Source organism: Antennarius striatus, chromosome 19 (assembly GCF_040054535.1).
Source record: "Antennarius striatus isolate MH-2024 chromosome 19, ASM4005453v1, whole genome shotgun sequence".
Lineage (NCBI taxonomy): Eukaryota > Metazoa > Chordata > Actinopteri > Lophiiformes > Antennariidae > Antennarius > Antennarius striatus.
In genome coordinates, this window is record NC_090794.1 from 12,053,785 (window position 1) to 12,075,566 (window position 21,782).

General features: G+C 39.5%; 1 protein-coding gene across 1 annotated transcript in view; it reads left to right on the forward strand.

Annotated features, from left to right (window-relative positions):
- The window catches only part of nbas (NBAS subunit of NRZ tethering complex), a 152,015-nt gene that overhangs the window by 104,615 nt on the left and 25,618 nt on the right, over nt 1–21,782 (forward strand). Inside the window, exons 47-49 of the mRNA XM_068342764.1 lie at nt 2,390–2,580; nt 5,960–6,049; nt 6,293–6,476. Coding sequence (XP_068198865.1) covers nt 2,390–2,580; nt 5,960–6,049; nt 6,293–6,476 — 465 coding nt within the window. The remainder of the gene's footprint in view (nt 1–2,389; nt 2,581–5,959; nt 6,050–6,292; nt 6,477–21,782) is intronic.

Below are 21,782 nucleotides of genomic sequence, written 5' to 3' on the forward strand. Positions count from 1 at the left end.
CTTGATCACTCATCTCCTCTTCTTGCCAGTTGAAGAGGTCACCTTTATTCGGACATACTGTACGTACTCTGTGTGCTTCCCCATGTGTAATGTGTATCTGTTGCATAAGTCTGTGCTGGTTCTGCTTGACTAAGCACTGATCAGCCTCACTGGGAACAGTAAAGGTTATATGAATGTAAAAATATGAGCTCGGGTTTCAAATGAGCCCTGTCACATATATACAGTATATACACCATGCTCTGTCTCATTAAGTAAAGTCCTACTGACTTACTAGTTTGTGTGTGTGTGTGTGTGTGTGTGTGTGTGTGTGTGTGTGTGTATGTGTGTGTATGTGTGTGTGTATGTGTGTGTGTGTGTGTGTGTGTGTGTGTGTGTGTGTGTGTGTGTGTGTGTGTGTGTGTGTGTGTGTGTGTGTGTGTGTGTGTGCGTGCGTGCGTGTGTGGGACTAAAAATTTGCTATGAGATGACAAAGTATCAAGCAAAACTGGTCATTTTCAACTACTGTATGCAAGTATATTTCAAACTAGTTAATAAGGACATGAAGACAACTGCCAGTACTTTCATATCTTACCTCAACTCAGCCCTAACCTCAGTTATTGACCCTCAAGTCATCTGTTGAACATACTTGGTTTCTGTCCACAATTGCACCAGCCATCCCTGAATAACAGGTCGTCTGAAATTACTGTGTGAAATCAGATAGATAGATGGATAGATACTGTAGATACTGGGAAATTCACAAATTACCCCTGCAAGTATCCAAACAGACACACACATAGAGAGAGAACGTGAGAGTCCACTCCCTACAATCTAGCTTTTCTACCGGTGCGGGAAGCATTTGTATCCTTGGAGACAGAGAAAATATAAGAAATAGGAAAGGGCAGATAGGTGGGGGGAAGATGGATAGAAGGAGCCCTGTAGGCTCTGTTTGGTAATGCTGTGGTCATTTATCAAGTGTGCATGACCATCTGCTGGAAAAAATAGTGAATAGTGGGGGAGCCCACCAGTAAAATGCATTAGGTGGATGTATACGATACACACAATGCTCCTTAAAGCCTGATGTGAAAAGATTAGTCTGTAATTCTGTCTGTAATTCACAATTCTGTATAAAAATCTTTCCCATTGTCCTTTGATACCAGGTCATCGTTGTATGATGACAATAAAGTTTCTTAATCCTAATCCTAATCTTTAACATGAATTCTGACAGGATACTTTGCATACTACATGAAATACAGTTTTAGTATTGGAAGCATGAAACTGGCCACCATATGGAAAATGTCTCATGGCAGCTCATGTCCTTTATATTTCTCAGACTGAAATCTAACTTGTTATCACAAGTGAAGATTAGGACAAGTCACAGGAAGCTTTACTGTCACAACACCTTAAATTACCTTTAAACTCTCTCATCAACACTCAAAAATGCTTTTTTTCCCCTACAGTTAGAGTTTCAAACTCATGATGAGTCCATTAAAATACTACCAAGATTCTGCCCTTGAGTGTCATAATAATATACGTACGATGTCCACTTATCACAACATCAGTAATATTACTGTATATGTCAGATCCATATAAATCTTATCAATGAAAACAGGAGGGCTGACATAGGGCATGCTTTTCTGACTTCAATGCTTCTGTGTGACTGTAGGCCATGAATGTTAATGTCTTAATTAGAGATTACAGGGAATCAATGGAGGCTCTGCCACTGCATCCCATTGAAAATGTCAAGTATAAAGATCATAACCCTCCTCTACTTTTAAAAATGTTAAGGCTAGATAGGGAACGTCAACATAAGCTTGATGAAACAGACTTTGAGGCTTTACATTTTATTCAACATTAAACTTCCATACAATACAATATTTACAAAACACAATATTTGTCGGACAGCTTTCATTAACATTTACTTTTCAGACTATAAAAAAGTAAAATAAATGCACACAGTCAGACTGACAGACACATCTCCAGGTTGAGATTCAGAGGTTTTTCCTTTTGAAGGAGGAATGAGAAAAACAAGCAAATCAGAGCAGGACAGTGGAGAGGGTGAGCCGGTTCAGACCAGCGCTGCCCTATGGGTTAATACATGTAGAGAACAAAGTACCAAACAACAAACTTCACTGGCTAAACTTTGAACTTCTTCTACCATGACTTCACTTTGTACACTCCATTGCTCTTTTTCTTCAATTCCTGTTTCTGAAATATGATATGCAGTAATTCCTCCTCAGGTGTCTCTACTTGTTTATCGTTTTCTAATTTTCACGTGTTTCATTGGCTGTGAACCTCTATGTCATCACAAATTCACCTTTATGCTGTTTTTGTTTTGTTTGACGATGACATTTCTTCCATCACATTAGAAATACCCATACTCTTACACCTTTGTTTTGTGTCTGTATTCCAGCCTTACACTGAACTTTATGATCTGTCCCGATCTGAGAGATCGAAAGTGCATGATCTGGCAGTCACCATGGCCACTGATGGGCAGCCCTTGCAACGCATTGGAGAGCTTCTTCAGGTGGCTGTTGGACCTCTGGACATATCTGTTAAAATGGTGCTTTGTGACGCAGTGGAGAGAGTTGTTGCGGCACTCAGGTATTATATGTTTTCTCTATTCGACCATTTCATACATGATAATATACCCAAGTTCAGAAACACTAAAAGGAAGACAAGGAGTTCAGTTCAACATTGTACAACAAAGGCTTTGTGTCTTGTAGAGAAGTAGAAAAGAACATCAGTAACGCTCCAGTGTATATGCGCCAATTATGGCGTGTGAGTCACAAAGTGATTAGCTTCATGTAAAGACTGGAGGTAGGGGAAGCTGCTGGAATCATTAATGCCACCAGAAGTGTGTGTCAGTGTCTGCAGACTTAGCATTCGCTTTTGTTTTCTCTTAATTATTATTTATCTGTTTCTGGGAATTTTCCACGCATCCTAAATAGCATGCAGAAGGTGTGTGTTTGATGTGCGGTTTGTCTGATATTATGTAAAATATGTATTTGCTCTTTGTAATGTAACTGTACAACAATCAGAAAATTACTTTTTTGCTACTCACTGCTTGTCAGGAGAGCTGCTTCTGCTCCTCTTCCAACGTTAGGTTCATAGAACCACCTGTCTTTCCTCTTTTCCCTGAACAGTTTGTATATTTACCCTGCAATTTGGATGTGGTCCAAATGGTTCCTTCTATTGCTCATGGCTGATTCTTCCACCAATTTTAATGAAAATCAAATCAGATTTTTTCCTGTAATCCTGTTCACAAACAGACAAAAAAAAATTGAACAGTCATTTCTGAATAGACATGAATATAAAAGGCAAAATGTTGTTTTTAAATTGCAAAAGTATTAAGTAACATTAACAAGTAAGTAACATTTAGTAAGTAACATTAAATTTTTCAGGAGAAATGTCATGAGTCCTGTAAGAATAAGTCACTCCAAACTTTCATCTTAGATGTCAAATTCTATACTGTCATTGAGCTAAAACTACAGTATCTCCAGCTTCAGCAGCCAAACTGCTTTTAATTATCTACCTGCCTCTGTTGTTACAGTTTGTTCTTTTGGATTAATATTTTTTTTAGTGGGTTATAAATCATAAAAGACATTGCACACGAGATGTTCCATTCTCAGCTCTGAGTTGTTCAAAAAGTGGTTAATAATAGTTGGGCAGCGTTTGGAAAATTACATCGCTCTAGGCTTGAGCTACAAAAGATATCACCCACTGAGACAAGCCTAATGACGGCAGAAGGAAAATCAAGTTGTCAGCTTAGTACATCTATTTCTCCTGCTCCTTATTTTAATCACTTTTACATTTGCAATCACACCTCGTCAAGCAGCATTATCATCTCCAAACATCCCTTTCATACATATCTGGTGAGGTTGCATACATATGTATGTGAACATGTCATCATTCAAAAGTCAGATCCAACTGCACTACATAAGGGGACTTTATGGTTTTTATGCCAAAGTAGAGAAAAGCAACACAACACCTTCCACCGTTTTGGTCCATTTTGGTTTTGGTAGATTGATAGTAAATGTTTTGTTAAAACAAAAGTCTGAAGTATTACATTGAATCTACAGTTGCAGCCTGGAAGGGAGAGATGATTCCCTTCCAGATGTCTGTAGATCTGCTGTACTGTTGAATGACAGAAAATAACTGCCTGCTTTTCTCACAGTCCACAAACGACTGTAATACTGTAATTTGACATTTTCTTTTATTAAGAAAGGAGGAAACAAAGCAGATCATCTGAGATAGATTTCTTTTAAAATAGTAAAACTGAACATGAATTGTTTTTAGTTCTTCCTAAATGACAGACTGAGGAGCAGCAGACTGAGTTTCACTCATGGGGCCAGATATCAGCGGGTCATCTGATTGGCTTGATAAATTATTGCCAATCGTCTTGATTAGATTCCTGCCTCATTTCCTGCTTCTTGACGGCTGCTCAATGGTGCGTGGTGTAGATAGATGGCACCTGCATTTTACTCATACACACATGTGCACACACCTGGAATACTTGCACATGCATACACTATTCAGACCTGAAAACACTATTCCTAATTAGTACACACCCACACATTGAATTTATTCAATGCATATGCAATTCCTCTTTCCCTGATTCATTATTCTCTTGTAATTAATGCAGGCTAATACAGCTGTTCCCCTCCAGATCTCACTCACTAATATTACACACACACACACACACACACACACACACACACACACACACACACACACACACACACACACACACACACACACACACACACGGTATATGCACAACTTTTGTACTGTATCTGTGTGTGCATATTCTGCACATGGGTACAGGTACATTACTCTGTCATCATTGGATTTTTTCCTTCCCTTGAACATGTCACTCAGACTCTTGAATGTGAGTATCCTTTTATACTTTCATGTATGGCTTTGTGTGTGTGCGCGCATGTGTGTGTGGTGTTTCAGAACTTTCTTGAAACATTGTGTTTGGCAGGTATGAATGAGCAGGTCTTGTTTCTGGCTCTCTCTCGTCTGGCACAGCAGGCACACCTATGCCTCTCACTAATGGCCGTCCTTTGTAACTGTCATAACTATTCTGTGCTGGCCTCTGAAGAGGAAATGTAAGTGATAAAATGCATTGAAGAAAATACCGCATCATCTTTCCACTCTGCAAGATTCAATGTATTTTATCTGTTTATTGTGTGTGTGTGTGTGTGTGTGTGTGTGTGTGTGTGTGTGTGTGTGTGTGTGTGTGTGTGTGTGTGTGTGTGTGTGTGCCTGCGTGTGTGTGTGCCTGCGTGTGTGTGTGCCTGCGTGTGTGTGTGTCCAGCAGCCAGGGGGAGTTGAGTCAGAGGAAATAACCTTTTTCTTCCCCCCTCTCTGTCTTTGTGAAAAATAACCCTCCTCTTGTGACTTCCAGTACACACACATACACACACACACACACACACACACACACACACACACACACACACACACACACACACACACGCACACACACACACGGTGCAGTAGAGCCCACAGCCACATAAGCAAATACACTAATGACACTGCAGAAAAGATCACTTGTTACCATTTCAGGTTCACCTACTATTATGTGCCATTAAACCTATCTCATTTTCACCTATAAAGAGAAACCTCTTTATTCCGTGTTAAATTATGAATTAATTAAATATCCTGGTGAATTCAGCAGCAAAGAGCTTGGAGTGTCGTAGATGACTGCAGATGTTTGTTTTTTTTTCCTGTTACTTCACGATTAAAGGAATTTAAATAATTTCATGATGATTAATTTTAGTAAAGCTGTATTTTCTTCAAGCGTTTAATCTCCAGCAGACATTTTTATAACAAGCGCTGTCTCAGAGCAGAAAGCTTTTTGATTTTTTTTCACACATGTTGTTCCTATGCATAAAAGCTATTTGACAAACTCGGGTCAATTAGCATATTATGTAAGATGATTATGGCTGTTTTTTGTCTTGTTTTGTTTTTTTAGTGGAGAACCAGACGCCCTGAAGAAATACCCACAACCCCTCAGGGTCCTGGAGGCCATTGTGTCAGCTGTGCATAACAATGTTCAAATTGGGTAGATTATGTTCACACACACGCACACACACAGAGTGTGTCTCCCTATACTGTATTTGTATTCAGTGTATATTTGCGTTGCTGTGAAAGAAATTGTTCACATCGATTGTTTTGGTGTTTCCCAGTGATTTAGTGAAAGACAAACTAAAACCCTTTAAATGACTCTTCTTACCACTCCTTTTTTATTTGTCTATATATGCCTTTCTCTTGTTTAACTGCATTCCTTCTCACCCGCCACCGTCAGCGACAGCACCGTGACGTCTGATGACCTCCTGGCCTGGTTACATCCATTCTGCGGCGAATCCTCTCTGCCGGTGCGACCTCGGATCGACGTGCTGCAGATCCTTGAAAGCAACTTCAGCCTCCAAGACAGCGATGTTCGTCTTCTGCTGCTCTACAGAACCCAGGCTGTCCTGAAACACAGAGAGGTAACTCATTTACACGCTGCTGTGACTTACCAGCCACTCAGTCACGAAATGTGAATGTTAAAGTTGATAAGTATGTACTAGGTGAGAAACAATTTTAATCCCAAGCACTTTAAAATCACTAAACACCGGCACTTGATCTGGAGGAGGCTACAGATGTCTTTTCTTCAAGGGCATAACATTAAATGCCAGACCATATATTCTGAAAAGGTGCTTAAAATTGATGTGTGGAGAGATGGATGGAAGAGAGACAAGACATGAGGTAGTAAAGTCACCCAGAGGGTGGATCAATTTCTCACTAATCCCATCATGAAATGTGTGAATGTTGACACATGCATTCTCATTATGAAGCCTTATGGGCTTTTCAGTCATAAAATAGGGGGTATACTGCGGAAAGGATCAGTAAGATGTAGTTAATGTCTGTTTATCGCTCTGGCTTGCTAAAGCTGACGCCATCCCAGCATAGCTGAAATCATGATCTGAGTTTATTTGAGCTGAAATATATAACAGAATGAAATATGTATACACTGTACGTTTTCAGTTTGACATAAACAAATTGGTATTAGCTTTCATATTATGATTTAATGTCTGTCGTGATATCTCATAACAAGCATTCCTTTAAGGCGTTTCAGTTGTCACAGATGATGAAGACATTTGCAAACCGCTCTGTGTTTATAGCTGCAGTTACGGGTTAACAAACGTGTGATGTTGGGAAATCTAATTCAAAATAATTGTCCATCCTAATTTGATAGTCTGCATGTGTGTTGGAAAGCTTCTGGGTTTTTTTTTATTTATTTATTTATTTTACAGTTGTTTTTGATACAAATTAAATGTGCTTGGTGTTTGTTTGTAAGTGTGACTCTCTGACATTCATACATATTTGTAGGAAGCTACTTGTCAACTGAAAGAGAGCATCCTTGATGTTAACCTTCCACTGTGGTGCGACCACTTGACTTCAAATAATAAGTTTGACAAAATATACACTTAATTATGAGTGTAGAATGTCGCCTGGACAATGAAGTCTCCTCTCCTCTCCTCTCCTCTTTCATGTCCTTCCTCCTCCCTCCTGTAGCCTATCTCTGAGTAACTAGTCATTAAGTTTCCTGACTGACTAATTAATGGTCCAGGCTGGTTAATTAATGTGTAGATGTATGCGCTCAGCCGTGGGCCATTGTCACTGCAGGTAGACAGGTGTGTGGGCCCGGACTCCTTAACTAATTGGGTGCACTCTTGACATTTGGCAGGCAGTGATGAAACACACACAGGTGGGCACACACGTGTGTTCTTAAGGGAGTGTATATCCAAGCAATCAGTTAATTAATCTTGGGTAAAAAAGAGGGGGATTTGTTTCAGATGAAGTGCCATTTTGTCTTTCTCTTGTTTGTCCCCAAGGCAGCTGGAAGACCTTTAAATGTGGGATAAGAGTTTTCTGTTACCGAATGTCTCATTTAGCTTTGATTAGAATACATTTTTTAATAGTTAGAAAGGTTTTTTGTTTTTTTTACCTTCACACTATGTGCTCAAAGCCATGAACAAACACATTTGAGCACACATGTACCCTTCTTTCTAATTTAATTCATTTTACCTCCTAATTGGAATGACACTTCATTGTCTAGGCTGGCTGTTGCAAGGCTGAAAGCAGTGGCACAGTAATCATGTTGGCTTTGCTATAAGCAACGCTGGCACTTGTAGCAGCATTCTGGCCGCCTGAGGCCATGTGAGAGACGAGGCGATGCACCAACGTGACCTCATCATGTTGACTTAGAGCCAGAGCACGCGCACCAACACACCCACCATTTCACTTCATGCACAGCCTTTCTGTGTAGTACATACACACGCACACGCACACACACACACACACACACACACACACACACACACACACACACACACACACACACACACACACACACACACACACACACATAGAAACCCTGTTGTGATTTCCATGACAACCATGCTGTTTAAGTTGGAGTTTCTCTCATCTTTCTTTTCCGCCACAATCTGTTTGCTGTTCTGACAAAGACATCTGATTAGCACTGTCGCCTGTGATCAAAGGCAGCTGCAAAATAGTTATATGTCCTGCCTCTCTCTCGCTCTCACACACACACACACACACACACACACACACACACACACACACACACACACACACACACACACACACACACACACACACACACACACACACACACACACACACACACACACACAGTACATCTGTCTCTCTGATGCTCAAATGCATAAATACACGCTTCTACAGTCATACACATACACACAGTGTCTTCATTCAGGAGAAACATGTAAAACAAGGTTGAAAAAAGCCTCTTTCATCCTAGAATTTAATCTCCCCCCACATCCTGTCCTTCTTTTTCCATGTCTGCCTTTCTCTGATTTGCAAAATGTAATCACCACCCATCTTTGTGTTCCTCTCTTCCTCTTTCCTCAATATCAAAATTACTGAAATCTCACTAATTGATCAAAAATGGAAACCAGAGAAAGACTTCACAGAGCCCCCAGGGGCTACAACAGTCATATTTTTGTATTTTTTAAAATATCATTTATGTGGCTAATGAAAGAGAAAATGAATATTTCAGATGCTTTTTGGACAGACTAATTTTAAAAATGTTTATGAAGTTAGAATTCCTTGATCAGAAGAGAACAGATGAGAAGGAATGAAATGAAACATTTGTAATTGTACAAGTAATCATGCGGGATCACAAGTTTTTTAAATCATTCTTGTTACTGTGAACCAACCTGGTTTATTACTTATCATGTAGATTGTGCGTATCACAAATCTATTTCATACTTATTGCATTGTACCGCAACTCAACCTTCTAAATTCATCTGCCCTTTTGAAGATGCCTTTTTGGGATGCTCGAGTACATACTACCAATAAAAATGTATTAAGATTACATAAGGCCTGGACTCCTTCTGAGACCTCCGGTTTGGCATCCTGTCTGACCAAAAGGAACAACTGCTAATGGGGTAAATGAGACACTTGAAGCCAAAATTAAACAGATTGTTCCATCCATCAACAGAAAAAAATGTTTGGTTTTGTCTCACACATTTTATTGTCACTACCAAAAGGTGCTCAGAGGAGTTTGATGAAAAAATGCACTCATTTTTATATCCAATTTGCTTTCTTGCCAAGAATAACTTTGGAAAATTGATACCACCTGTATATCTGCACACTAAGGAGCAACTATAAACCAGTTAGCTTTATTTTTCACCAAATAAAGAATTTTAAGGTACTGATAAATAAAAAACAGTATTCATAGACATAAGAAAATGCTGCTGGGTGGATTTTCCTCATTTTGGACAGAGGTAGGTTGGCTTTCTCCTTTTTTTCCCCAGACTGATAATATAATCAGCCGCTGGCTAAAGATTCATGTTTACTCAAAAGATATGATAATGACCTAAAAAGGTGAACGAGTTCATTTTCAAAATGTCAGATTGCTCCTTTCAACAGTCGTGAATTAGCTCATAAACTGTATAGCAAGCTTTTAGGCGCTAGTATAATTTATAATAAATAACTTAATAAATCACCTAGCCTAATAAATCTCCAAAACACCAGCCAGTGCAGCATATACTGTATGCAAATAATGCACAAAATATGTGTTTGTTTTCATTCCTGTTTGTGTTCATTTTGTCTGATGAGCTGCCAGCAGGCTCTCAGATCCCTGACAAAACAGCTCAAAGCCTGAACTAATGATTATGTATCAGTATCGCCTGGGATGAATTTAAACCACCATATGCTAAAAGAATTATCAACAATCCTAAAAACATTGTAAATGTGACTTACATGGGTCACGGGGTGCTGCAGCCTATCCCATCCGACTGGGGATGTGAGGCAGGGGACACTCTGTGTGCGACACCAGTGCACTACGAAGCCACGCGAAGACACAGACAAACACTTATACCTACGGGAAATTTCGTACTGTCTAGTTAACCTGAAGCACATGTTTTTGGAGGTGGGAGAAAGCTGGAAAAACCGGAGAGAACCCACACAGACATGAGGAGAACATGCTAATATTTAAATTGTACAATATAATCTTACATCTAACAACATTAGCACAGACCTGGAGTCCTAAAAAATGGCGTTCTTCAACAGGTCTTATTTTGGGTCTAACTTTCAAGTCAAAGATTATTCTCTTTAATCTTCCAGTCTATTCACCAGCTGTCTGCACTGTGATTTGCTGAGCCAGCAGGTGAGGTTTTGTAGCCCCAGTATGAAATTGACCCTCTGCTTGGGCCGCACATACGTCTTTATGGGCAAAGGCAATAAAGTTGTGTCATAAACATCCCATAAAGCTCTGTAAATCCTAGGGGAACATCTTAAATGCCTCCGTTTTCATTCATACGTTTCAGCTAACCCTTTCCAGTTACTAATAGTATCATGTTTTATTGTGAAATTATTATCAGTATGGGTTTAACTGCCCGACCTGTAAAGGTAATGGTGGGCTATTGTTTGCATAAGAGGGGTGATTCAAACTGGACAGTTCAGAGTTATTCACAGGATGTTTAGTCAAAGAATTTCCAATTTCCAGGCATCACCATGTCCCAAGTGAACTTTAAATTTGATCTGTCCTACTGTTCTCAATGCCTTTGTTAACCTCGCTATGTTTGTCTCAAAGATGCATTTTTTATCTCTACAGATTTTATTCACTTACTGTGTAATCCTCCATCCTTGCCTCATCGCTTTCTGCACACACCCCTTTGACAGCACATCAAGAAATCCTCAGATCCACACAGTCTGTAAGGATCTGAAAAGTCTTGTACTTTTCACATTGGGTGTCCAAAACTCCTCCTTCCCCCTCCTGCCTGCCTGTAACTGCATTCTCCATGTTTCTGTCTATACGATTGTTCCACTGTTGTATTATACATCCAAACGGAAAAGTGTGCATGGACTCCAGCATGCCATCTTGAGACAGCACTAGACCGTTGATGGTATGATTGATGCTGTTTAGTCAAGCAGTGTCCAGACTGGGTCAGGCTGAGTCATGTCAGTGGAAAGGCCACTGCATGATTCACAGCCACTGCCTAGCACAAACACAGCTATCATGGATCAGGGAGAAATAGAAAGAATTAAGACAGAGAGGGTGGAAGGAATAATAATGGCTCAGAGACAATCTGAGAGAGAGAGAGAGAGAGAGAGAGAGAGAGAGAGAGAGAGAGAGAGAGAGAGAGAGAGAGAGAGAGAGAGAGAGAGAGAGAGAGAGAGAGAGAGAGAGAGAGAGAGAGAGAGAGAGAGAGAGAGAGAGAGAGAGAGAGAGAGAGAGAGAGAGAGAGAGAGAGAGAGAGAGAGAGAGAGAGAGAGAGAGAGAGAGAGAGAGAGAGAGAGAGATATTCACAGATGATATTAAAACCAAAAAAGAAGTCGACAGACCACTTATCATTACAATTCTTCATCCTTCTTGACTTCCACGACATCCCATCAGGTTACACAGGTACACACAGATGGCTGAAAAGGGAGGTATTAATGAGCCCAATTGAAATGCTGACATTTAGGGTGAAGGAAAGGGGAGGGGGTGATGTGGGAGGGAGGGCATGAGAGGTGAATCCAGATAAAGATTTTGTGACTTCATTTTGAATGATTAGTCATAACAGCAGGGCGTTCAAATGCCACCACTATCGACATCGGAGGGTCTGTTGAGTCTGTGTGTGTAATGTGTGTTTGGCCTTTATGTCACTAATAAAAATAGTTTGGGTCATTTGTTTATGACATTTCACAGACAAAGAAGTGACGTGAAGCACATCTGTGTATACTCATCTGTGTGTGTGTGTGTGGGTGTGGGTGTGGGTGTTGGTGTGTGTGTTCTGGAGGGGTGCTTGGCTAACTTCCATAGCTTTGCTGGCATTGAGGATTATGACACACACACACACGCACGCACGCACACACACACACACACACACACACACACACACACACACAACTTAAAAAGACATACAATGAGGGAAGGTGAGACCAATCGTTGGATCAAGGTCTTCACCCCTGGATGCACTCAAAGAGAACATCTCGTTTGTGTGTGTGTGTGTGTGTGTGTGTGTGTGTGCGTGCGTGCGTGCGTGCGTGTGTGTGTGTGTTCATCAACAGCAATAGCTGATTCATGCTACAAGCCCTCCTTTTCCCTGACAATGTCACGGATCATTTGCTGTACAACACATTCTTTTGATGGTATACTGTCTAATATAGAATAACAGAGCCAAGCAGAGCAGAACTCACATAAATATAAAATACTATGGGGTTTTTTTCCCCCTCAATTGCCATGAGTTGAGATAAGACATGAAAGACTATATACACAGGCAATGATCCCCTTTGGTGAAGGGTGTGGCATTACACATAAAAGGCTGCAGTGGATTTTTCATTCAATGAACAGGACTAAGTCTTGCGTGTTTCATGGCTTGTGAGAGCGACAGTGATCGAGCCACAAAGATAGTAACTGAAAAGAGCAATGACTCAGACATAAAATATAAACCTATGATTGTATTCGCGGAGATTAAATACTAAAAGTGAAAATAAAAATATTCATACCTCCGCACAGGTTAGCACAACTCAGCCATATTAATTGATTTTTAGTGAAATAAGAAGAATTGTGTGTTAACCACTGACAAGCATAGACCTGCTTTTCAATATTATATATGTTAATATTTATTTTTTCCAGTGATATTTGAAAAAAAGAAATATCACTGGATATTTCTTGTGTGTATTTGTTGGTTTGGTAGCAGCCTTACTTAGAAGCTATGAATTAATGTCGACTATACGCTTTGGACAGATGGGGTTTGGAACACACAAGTAGATTTGGTGGTGAATCAGGTCATCATCTAAACGCAAAAGTAGTCTTTCTACGATGCAATCCATGTATAAAAATTAGATCATGATCACCAAAAGTATGATTTGGATCCGGGTAACAGTTAAAAGGTTCATGTAAATTTTGCTGTGGTGAGGATACATATTACAGACTCTGAATCAGATTGTAGCTGAAGCAGTGCTGATTCAGTTTGTCAAATTTGTGTCTTTTTTTTTTTACTGCAGCAAACCACTGTTAGAGAAATATATTTTTTGTAGAGTAACTATCAATACTGAAGCGGATGTGATTATCTTTTTAAGGGCAGATTTTTGTTCTGAAGGTCAAGCTATCATGGGACTCCTGCTTCTAGGTGCAATTACGACAGGGAAGCCATTCAGCTTTGCTGAAACTTTGCACTGTCAGTGCCATCCAGTCCAGCCTTTTCTTCAACTTAAACTAAGAATACTAAGTTAAATGTGGTCACTCATGAAATTTTATAAAGGCATACTTTTTTACTTTTCTATGGGACAAACACCAATTACAGAGTGTGTTGTAGTTTGTGGAAAACGGCTTGTATAGTCAGGCTGCGTAATCTCCAATGATTAAAAACTGCAATGCAGTCTAACACTGCTATCGGCCTATCTAAATAAAACAAGGGGGAAAGAGAGAGAGAGAGAAAGAGAGAGTGTGCGTGTGTGTATGTGTGTGTGTGTGTGAGGGGAACAGCTTTGGGGCAAATCGATATGCAGAAAATATTTGTGAGAAAACAAACATAGTTCACTATAGGATAAAATGGAGATGAAGTCTAAGAGGGTTGTGTGTGTGTGTGTGTGTGTGTGTGTGTGTGTGTGTACACAATGCGGAAATGAAGGAAATAAGACAATACAGGAAAAAGTGTAATCATCTGTCCCTCCTGAGAGTTTCTGAATTGAGGCTTCTTTTACGTCATTTGGAACAGGACACAGGCACACACAACACACACACACACATACACACACACGCAAAAACTGAAACATAATAATGACCTTGCAGGTGAATACATACAGTCAAAAACATCATCATTTGAATACCACTGAAACTGAGTTTCAGTGAAGTCCTATGAAATTATATCGTCCATATGTTGATGCTGTTTCCTGGAGGAATAAATTCTTACTAAATAATATTCTGACATCAAAGTATTCTACTGTAGTCTTTTAAGAATGAACTGGTTTCAGAACACAGTTGACACTTCAAGGTAATATGCTGGATAAATTTAGACTCCCTCAGTGTAAATGGAGAATGCCCTAATCCACACGAAACCTACCGAGATAACATTAGGGTTACACGCTCTGAGATTCAGCTTTTGAGTAGTAGCACATACATTTGTAGACAATTTAAAGATTACCGGTACCTAGAGTATCAATAATAACAGAAAGCAGTGAAATAGGAACTTATTTTTGACAGCACCCAAGTAGACTTTCAGAGGGAGAGGAAACAAATTGTTGAAGTTTTGAAAATGAAACTGTCATATTCTCATTTGATGTAACACTTCAGTCTGAGGTCTCTGTTTTCTTCTGCTGCTTCCTGATATACAACACATTTTCTGTGGCGGACAGATTGAGTTGCAGGTGTGGAGTAAACAGTAACATCCATGAAAAGGATGTCTTTATGGCACCATTTAAATCTGTATTTTACTTTCCTTCATTAATGTACCTTCTCTGATATGCAAGTCACTCGTGTGTCTTAACCCAAACCCCCATGGCATCACCAGTGCTAGCTGTTCAGCTTTGCCCTTTTAACAACTGAAACGTTTTTCCTCTTTAACCCAGGGGAAAAGGTTTTGATTCTCCAAAAGCGTGTCAAGCCACTGTAGTTTTGTTTCATGATAGTATCTGATGCTGATGGACTGACAGGGTTAGCGTTGTCCACGCAGATTTCCAGAAAAGAAGAAGAGCTGTGCTTTATTAATCCTCTTGGGGAAGTAATTTTTCCACCCATGATTACCGTTTGTTTGTTTTTTTAAAACATGCGTACAGGCCCATCTTTACTTGTGAATGATTTTGGAGATGCCACCATCATTCCCATTCCCTAATCATCATGTTACCACCCTTTACCTGTGGGATGTTCCAGTCAGTTGTTTGTTGGCATTATCAGCATCAGGCATACTGCAGACATAAAACTGAAACTAAGCACAAAAAGCACTAAGCACACAAAAATCAATGAGGATAATGAAGAACAATTTTCTTTGTTCTGTTTTCAATTAAATTGAATGTGAGAGGAGATTAGGGAATTTATCTCATTCGTTTTTTTATTAAAGCTTTGCAGAGGATCTGAACTCTACTGTATTCTGAGTTGTAATATCTTCTTGCTCAGGGTCTATCCGAGTAGGGGGGTTATGTAAATTTTGGTGAAGGTTTAGCATCGATAGACCTGTACACTAACTCAAACAATAGGATTTTAATACGGAATGCTTTAGAAGCTTCTTCTGATTTAATTGCAAAAGACATAATGCATACATTTAATTCAATTTAATTCAAGGGGTTCAGGCTGTTCATATGCCTTTTGCTAAATTTGTGCACGCTGTCAATGGTTTTGCATCAAAGAGCCCTAAAGATAGCAGTCAATATCAAAAGAAAGAAAAGGAAGTGTAATTCCTTATACTAAGACATGTCTTTTGCCAGTTTGGATAATTCACTGGGGAGATGTGTTGTCCACCTGAAGATTTTATTGAAGGTTGCACAAAATAGAACATAAATGATGGCAAACTACTTTGTGTAGTACCAGTCAGACAGAATGACATTTACAGTACATTATGTCAACATAAACCACTCTGTTCATTTAAACTCACAGATAAAGCTCCCTCAGTTCAGCACTGTCCTTGGTGCTGAAGTGCTGTCAGGGTACCCAGGTTTGTGTGTGTCCACTTTCATACAGTGGTTCGATGAGTCGGTTCAGTGGCTGTCCTTGTTTTCCTGTCACAGCAAGCACCTTGTTTGTCATTTATGGCAGTCCATTAATAATGATGATTGTTTTTGGAATGATTTTGAAGATTACATTATCACTCATGATTCAAAATGTTTTTTTTTAAATATGAGAATTACAACTCAAAAGACATTTTGTGTGTATCGGCTGTCCTCATTTATTTTGGTCCAAATACCATCTTCAAATTATGGGCTTGCTTGAAATATCTAATTCCACTTAGCATAAGATCACTCCAGCAGCACTGATTAATCCGTCGCTGTTGAAGAGAGTGAATCACAAAAAATAAAGATAATGGCTCGTTTGGCAACAGAGGCTATTTAAATTATTTATCAAAAATAAGTCAGCAAATATAATTCAACTTTGCTGCCAGAAAAATCAAAAAACTTGTTTGGTGTATTTTATACTGTATAAACATCAGCTGTAAATGACGGTGGATAAACGGTATAAAGTACAAAGGATGAATGCCGCTAAGCATTTAACAATAGTGGGTGTGATGAAACTAAAGAAGAAATTGGTAGAACGGAAATTAAAAACATTTGCTCTGTTAGTTTTATATGTAAATGAAACCTCAGCCATGATAAAAAGAATAGATCTTTAAAATTTCCACTAGGATTCAAATCAAAACAACTGCATGTGATCAGAGCGAGGTGCTTGATCAGTCACTAAACACAGCAACCTTGGAATAGTTACTGCTTTGCAAGAGCTTTTAACTCAATATTGTCCTAAAGCCATAAAACCTATAATTACAACTTCACTTGTGGATGTTCTCTAAATTCACTGGCTGAATATCAAGTGTTATAGTGCATAGATCGCTCTCTGGTAAAGTGCACAATATTCAGGGTTCCCACTTTTATATTGCAGATGTGGCCCATCTCAAACTAAATTATTGACTGCCTCTTTGAACATTAGAAAAATTTTAAATAGTTTTTTGACATGAAACTATAAATGTGACCGACAGTGTTTATTTCAAGCAGAGAAGGGTATTTTTTCAAGTTGTGAGGCGATTGTTTATGCAGTCATCTAGTGACTAAATGGATTACAGCCAAGATGAGAGCCCGTCCATCATGTGCAGCTCAGAAGATGACAGAGACTGATTGATGAGGCATACACATCATGCTTATGCTTTTCTGTAATTAATCAAAGCAAAGTGTTGGATTGGAAAAAAAAGAGATAGTCTGTGAATGTTGAATAGAAATATGTTAATCATGGGAAATCAGCAGGTGATGTCTAATCAATAAGTCATTGAGCTTATGAGTCATCAGATTAATCAGTGCCTCTGGTCAAGCTAAGATTTGTTCAATTGTGCTGTTAAGACTCGCTGTGCCCACCCTCAGAAAACAGTTATTTGCCACCAGATTGCTGCCAAAATAAATACTAGCCACAGGTTTAAACTGAGGTTCCCAACAAAGCAGATACTTGTGACTCAGAGGTTGTCACAAAGTGCACAATAATGACCAAAAGATATGGCAAATAGCAATTCATCCAATGGCCTCTTCAATGATCACACCAACAAGAAAACTGTCACCCAACTAGTTAATAGCTAGTTTCAATATGTTGGTTAATAACTGCACATGAGACAAAATTTCATTCAGGTTTATTTTAAGGAGAAGCCTTTGGGAATATCCAAATCACCTGGTACTGACTGCTCCCAATAGGCCACTGGAATTAATATGGAATCTATATCATGGATATGCTCCAGTATTACCACTTCTTCACCAACAGTTACAAGTCTCAATGGACAATGGCATAAAAAATGTATTTTTCAGTATAGAACAACAAACCTAAATAGTTGCATTTACACATCAGTAATTACAGCTTTCACGTCAACAACCGATCTTTGTAGCTAACAAGCGCTTACCCTGTGAATGATTTGTCAAAGTATGTAGAGAAATAATCACGTCTGAGTTTAACAGAATCGGTGGCAGGTGAACGATCAGTGTTATCAACACTGGCCCTTTCGACAGCCCTCTCCCACTGACTTGTCGCTTCTTATTACCGCTAGCCCTTATGATGGAGAGAAATATCCATCTCACCATTCAATCAAATGAGGGAAAACAATAGAGGATAGCATATTTTATTAAATATCATGACATTGAAAAAACTCCAGTGTGATCTTCATTATTAATTAATGTCAGTTTGTTAAATTAAAGTGGCCGTCACATGGATCGTCCTAGGTAACTGCTTTCAGAAGGATCTGCAATAAATATTATGACTTTAAATTACTTGATGTCATGAAACATTACTCACACAAGAGAAATTAAGTTTTTTCATTCTCGATTCTACTTCTTTCCCCAGAGTTTATTCAAATGTGGATACTCGACCCATGTATAGAATAATAAAACATAATCGCTCCCAATGATCATTATGATGATAGAGGTGTGTGGTGATGCTGAGTATCGGAGTTTCTGCACAAGGATTGTGTATTAACAGTTCGTTAAAAAAAAAAAAAGGCAGTTTGGGTCAACGTCTGTTTGATGGTCGGATAATCAGACTCAATGAACATTCATCATTAATTAAACTCCAAGTCCAAACAATCCTACTCATGATTGTGTAGCTCACCTGGCCCATGACCTACCACTCTAACAAATTTTGTAGAAATTGTTTAAGCAGAAATACAAGACATGTTGAAAAATCCTGAAATGTTTTTGGCCTGTGCCCGACCCTTCCATTTGATTCCATTGTGCTCTTTCTGAGTACTCCTGTTAGCTAAGAAACAATGATAAACAATGAAGGAATCACAATGTCCTTGGTGGAGTTAACAATATAGATGGAAAGGTATTATTTTTCATCAGAACTTCATGGGTTTTTAATCTAAATATGTCTGCAGCAGAGGCAGCACTACACCTGTTCATGTGAGTTCGTGTTAATGTGAGATGAGGTAATTAGCCTTTGTTAGCTGAGTCAAATTGGCATTATTTCTTCTTGACTTTGTGTGAGTCTTTGCTTGAGCCCTATCAACAAATCCACCTGATAATCTTTATTATGACTTGGCATTTGTCTCAGTCTTTGACCTCAGGGGGCGATGGAGAGATCAGGAAAGGAGAGGTTGGGGAACACAGGATGTGGGTTTGTCAGTGTATTGGACTGGGAGTGCCAGTGGAGCTGTGGGATTCTGAGATTTCTGTGCTTGGCCTTTACTGTGTGCTCTGAATGAGCTCATCAATATTCATCGACCTGCTCTGGCTAATGTCCCCGGTGACGGGCAGAATAAAGTTGCAGGGGTCGCACACTTCACAAGGGGAGAGGGAGAGGTGGGGAGACAGAGGGAGAGAAGAAGCATTGCTGAGAAAGCGTGGTTGATAAGAGAGTGCAGGTTTCAGACAAAATGAGAGCAAAGAGAAGAAGACACCAAAAGAGCAAAGCCTCGGGCCTGTCGGGGGTTAGGGAGTTTATTATGACTTGAAAGTGTAACACATAAGACATGCAAAGAGAACATAGGAGCAAAGGTAAAGACATGCACACCATTGAGAACAAACAGATGAGCACACACTTCCTCTTGTGCATGCAGTGATGAGCTGACATGACAAGATGAGTGCGATGACAAATACAACTTCTGAAACGTCTTCTTTTTCCTTCCCTCTCCCTGAAGTCTGGGCTAGATCTACACTGTATAACATGGCATCTGAGAATACATAATGGTACATGCCTCAGGAGAGGAAGAAGAGTAACATAAGAGATGGAAGACAAAATGCAGGAAGATAGTGGTTAGAATGGATGGGGAGATCAAGTTTAGGAAGAAAGAACAAGCTTGTAGCTCGACATTAACAGATGATATCAGGAACGCACACATAAGCAGCCTTTACGATGTGATTTTATATAAAACCATTTCTGCCACGCTCTCCTTCATCATGCATGCATGCAGAGACTAATGAATATTTAAAATGTTAGAGGGCCAAGGAGAAAGGAAGACACTGAATGGTGTGCATGCATTTGTGTGTGGGTGTGTTCAAGTCTGTGTGTGTGAAGTGCCTTGAATCACATTCAACTAAAACATGTTTTCAGATGTAGAAGTGAGATAATACTTGAACTACTGTACTTCTCACTTGTGCATATGATCCAGTTGACTAATATCAAATAATGCAAAGCATTGACCTAACGCTTCAGCACAGCAAAGAATATTCCAGAAGAGATGCCGCTCTCCTTCCTATCTGGCTCTTTGGTGCCCACTCCTATAACTTAAACTGTCCTCAGGCTCTTTCCTCCTTATTTCTCCTCTCATCTGTCTCCATCTCCACGTTTCCTCTTCTTGTTTATTTTATTGCTGTGGCTCCTCTGAGGTTCCTTTTGACTGAATTGTCAGCAATCACGCCGAGATGACAAAGTGTTGTTCTGTTCTCTTCTGACTCCAAGTTAAAAACAGAGCATAAATAAAGTTTTTGCAGGAGCTGAGGGGAATAGATAAGACCTGCCAAAACAACTGGCATTATAGCTTTGCTTTGGCTATCAAGATGGTGACCCTCGACTTGTTGCATTACAGTGTTGCCATGAGATAGCTTCCTAAAGTCCATCACATTTATTATTTATTTACTTGGATGAAGCTCTCCCTCTCCCTCCAGTCCAGACTTGTTCACTGACATCAAACAAATATTTCTCAGCCTCCTTCTCTGGATACTCTTCTTCACATAGTGCTCACTTCAGCAAGCCTCTGTTAATTTTGGACAATGTATGGGTGAAATAATTTCTGCAGTTCTCTTTGGGGTTCAATGTCTTTAACGAGGGATGCTATACTCACGGCGGGAAGATGTTTCTAGACAGACAAAATGAGAAGATAGTTATTGCTCTTCTACTGTTAGGGCATAGTGTGATGTCTGGTCATCGCCTATCTCATACTCTATTTTTTTCTCTGGCATTCAAGTTGATTCTTACTGTGATGCCATTCCCTTTCTCTGAACAACAGATGAGACTTTGGGTTGTCTTGAGGAGCTGCATTGTGAGAGAATCAGCATTTACCAGTTTCAGGAATGGATCCCAGACAAATACATAGACTGTTGTGTTTGTGCTACAGAGGAGCTGGACGCTGGTGGTCAACTGCACACAAAACACACCCCTGCCAACTGACTATCTGCCACATATGTTTGTGCTTGTTTTACTGCCGTATCACTGCACAATCTGTAGTTACAACAGAATGGTGTGTTGTCCATCTGTGGTTCCCTTTTTTTTCTTCTTCCGCTGTTAATCTTGGATGTGTGTCAGGGCTGAGGATTATCTTGCCAATATGGTTTTGCATACTTCAGACTGTGACCTTCATGTTGAAATACCTGATAGGTGGAGAGGGATTTGATGTATTTTGAAAAATGCATGGACACATAATTCAGTCTTCAATCATTCAGTTTGTAAGGCTTTTGATAACTCAAGTCTTATATAATGCATTTTAACACAGCCATGTGTATGTGTCTGTGCATCAGCATGTAAAAACTATATGTCAATGCATATAAAAAATATTTTAATATGTATGCATGAGTGCATAAACTTTTTTGCATTGGTTCCTGTCCACAAAACCTGGAATTGTGCTTTATTGCGCATAAAAAATGAGAACCATCAACCAAACTGTCCACAG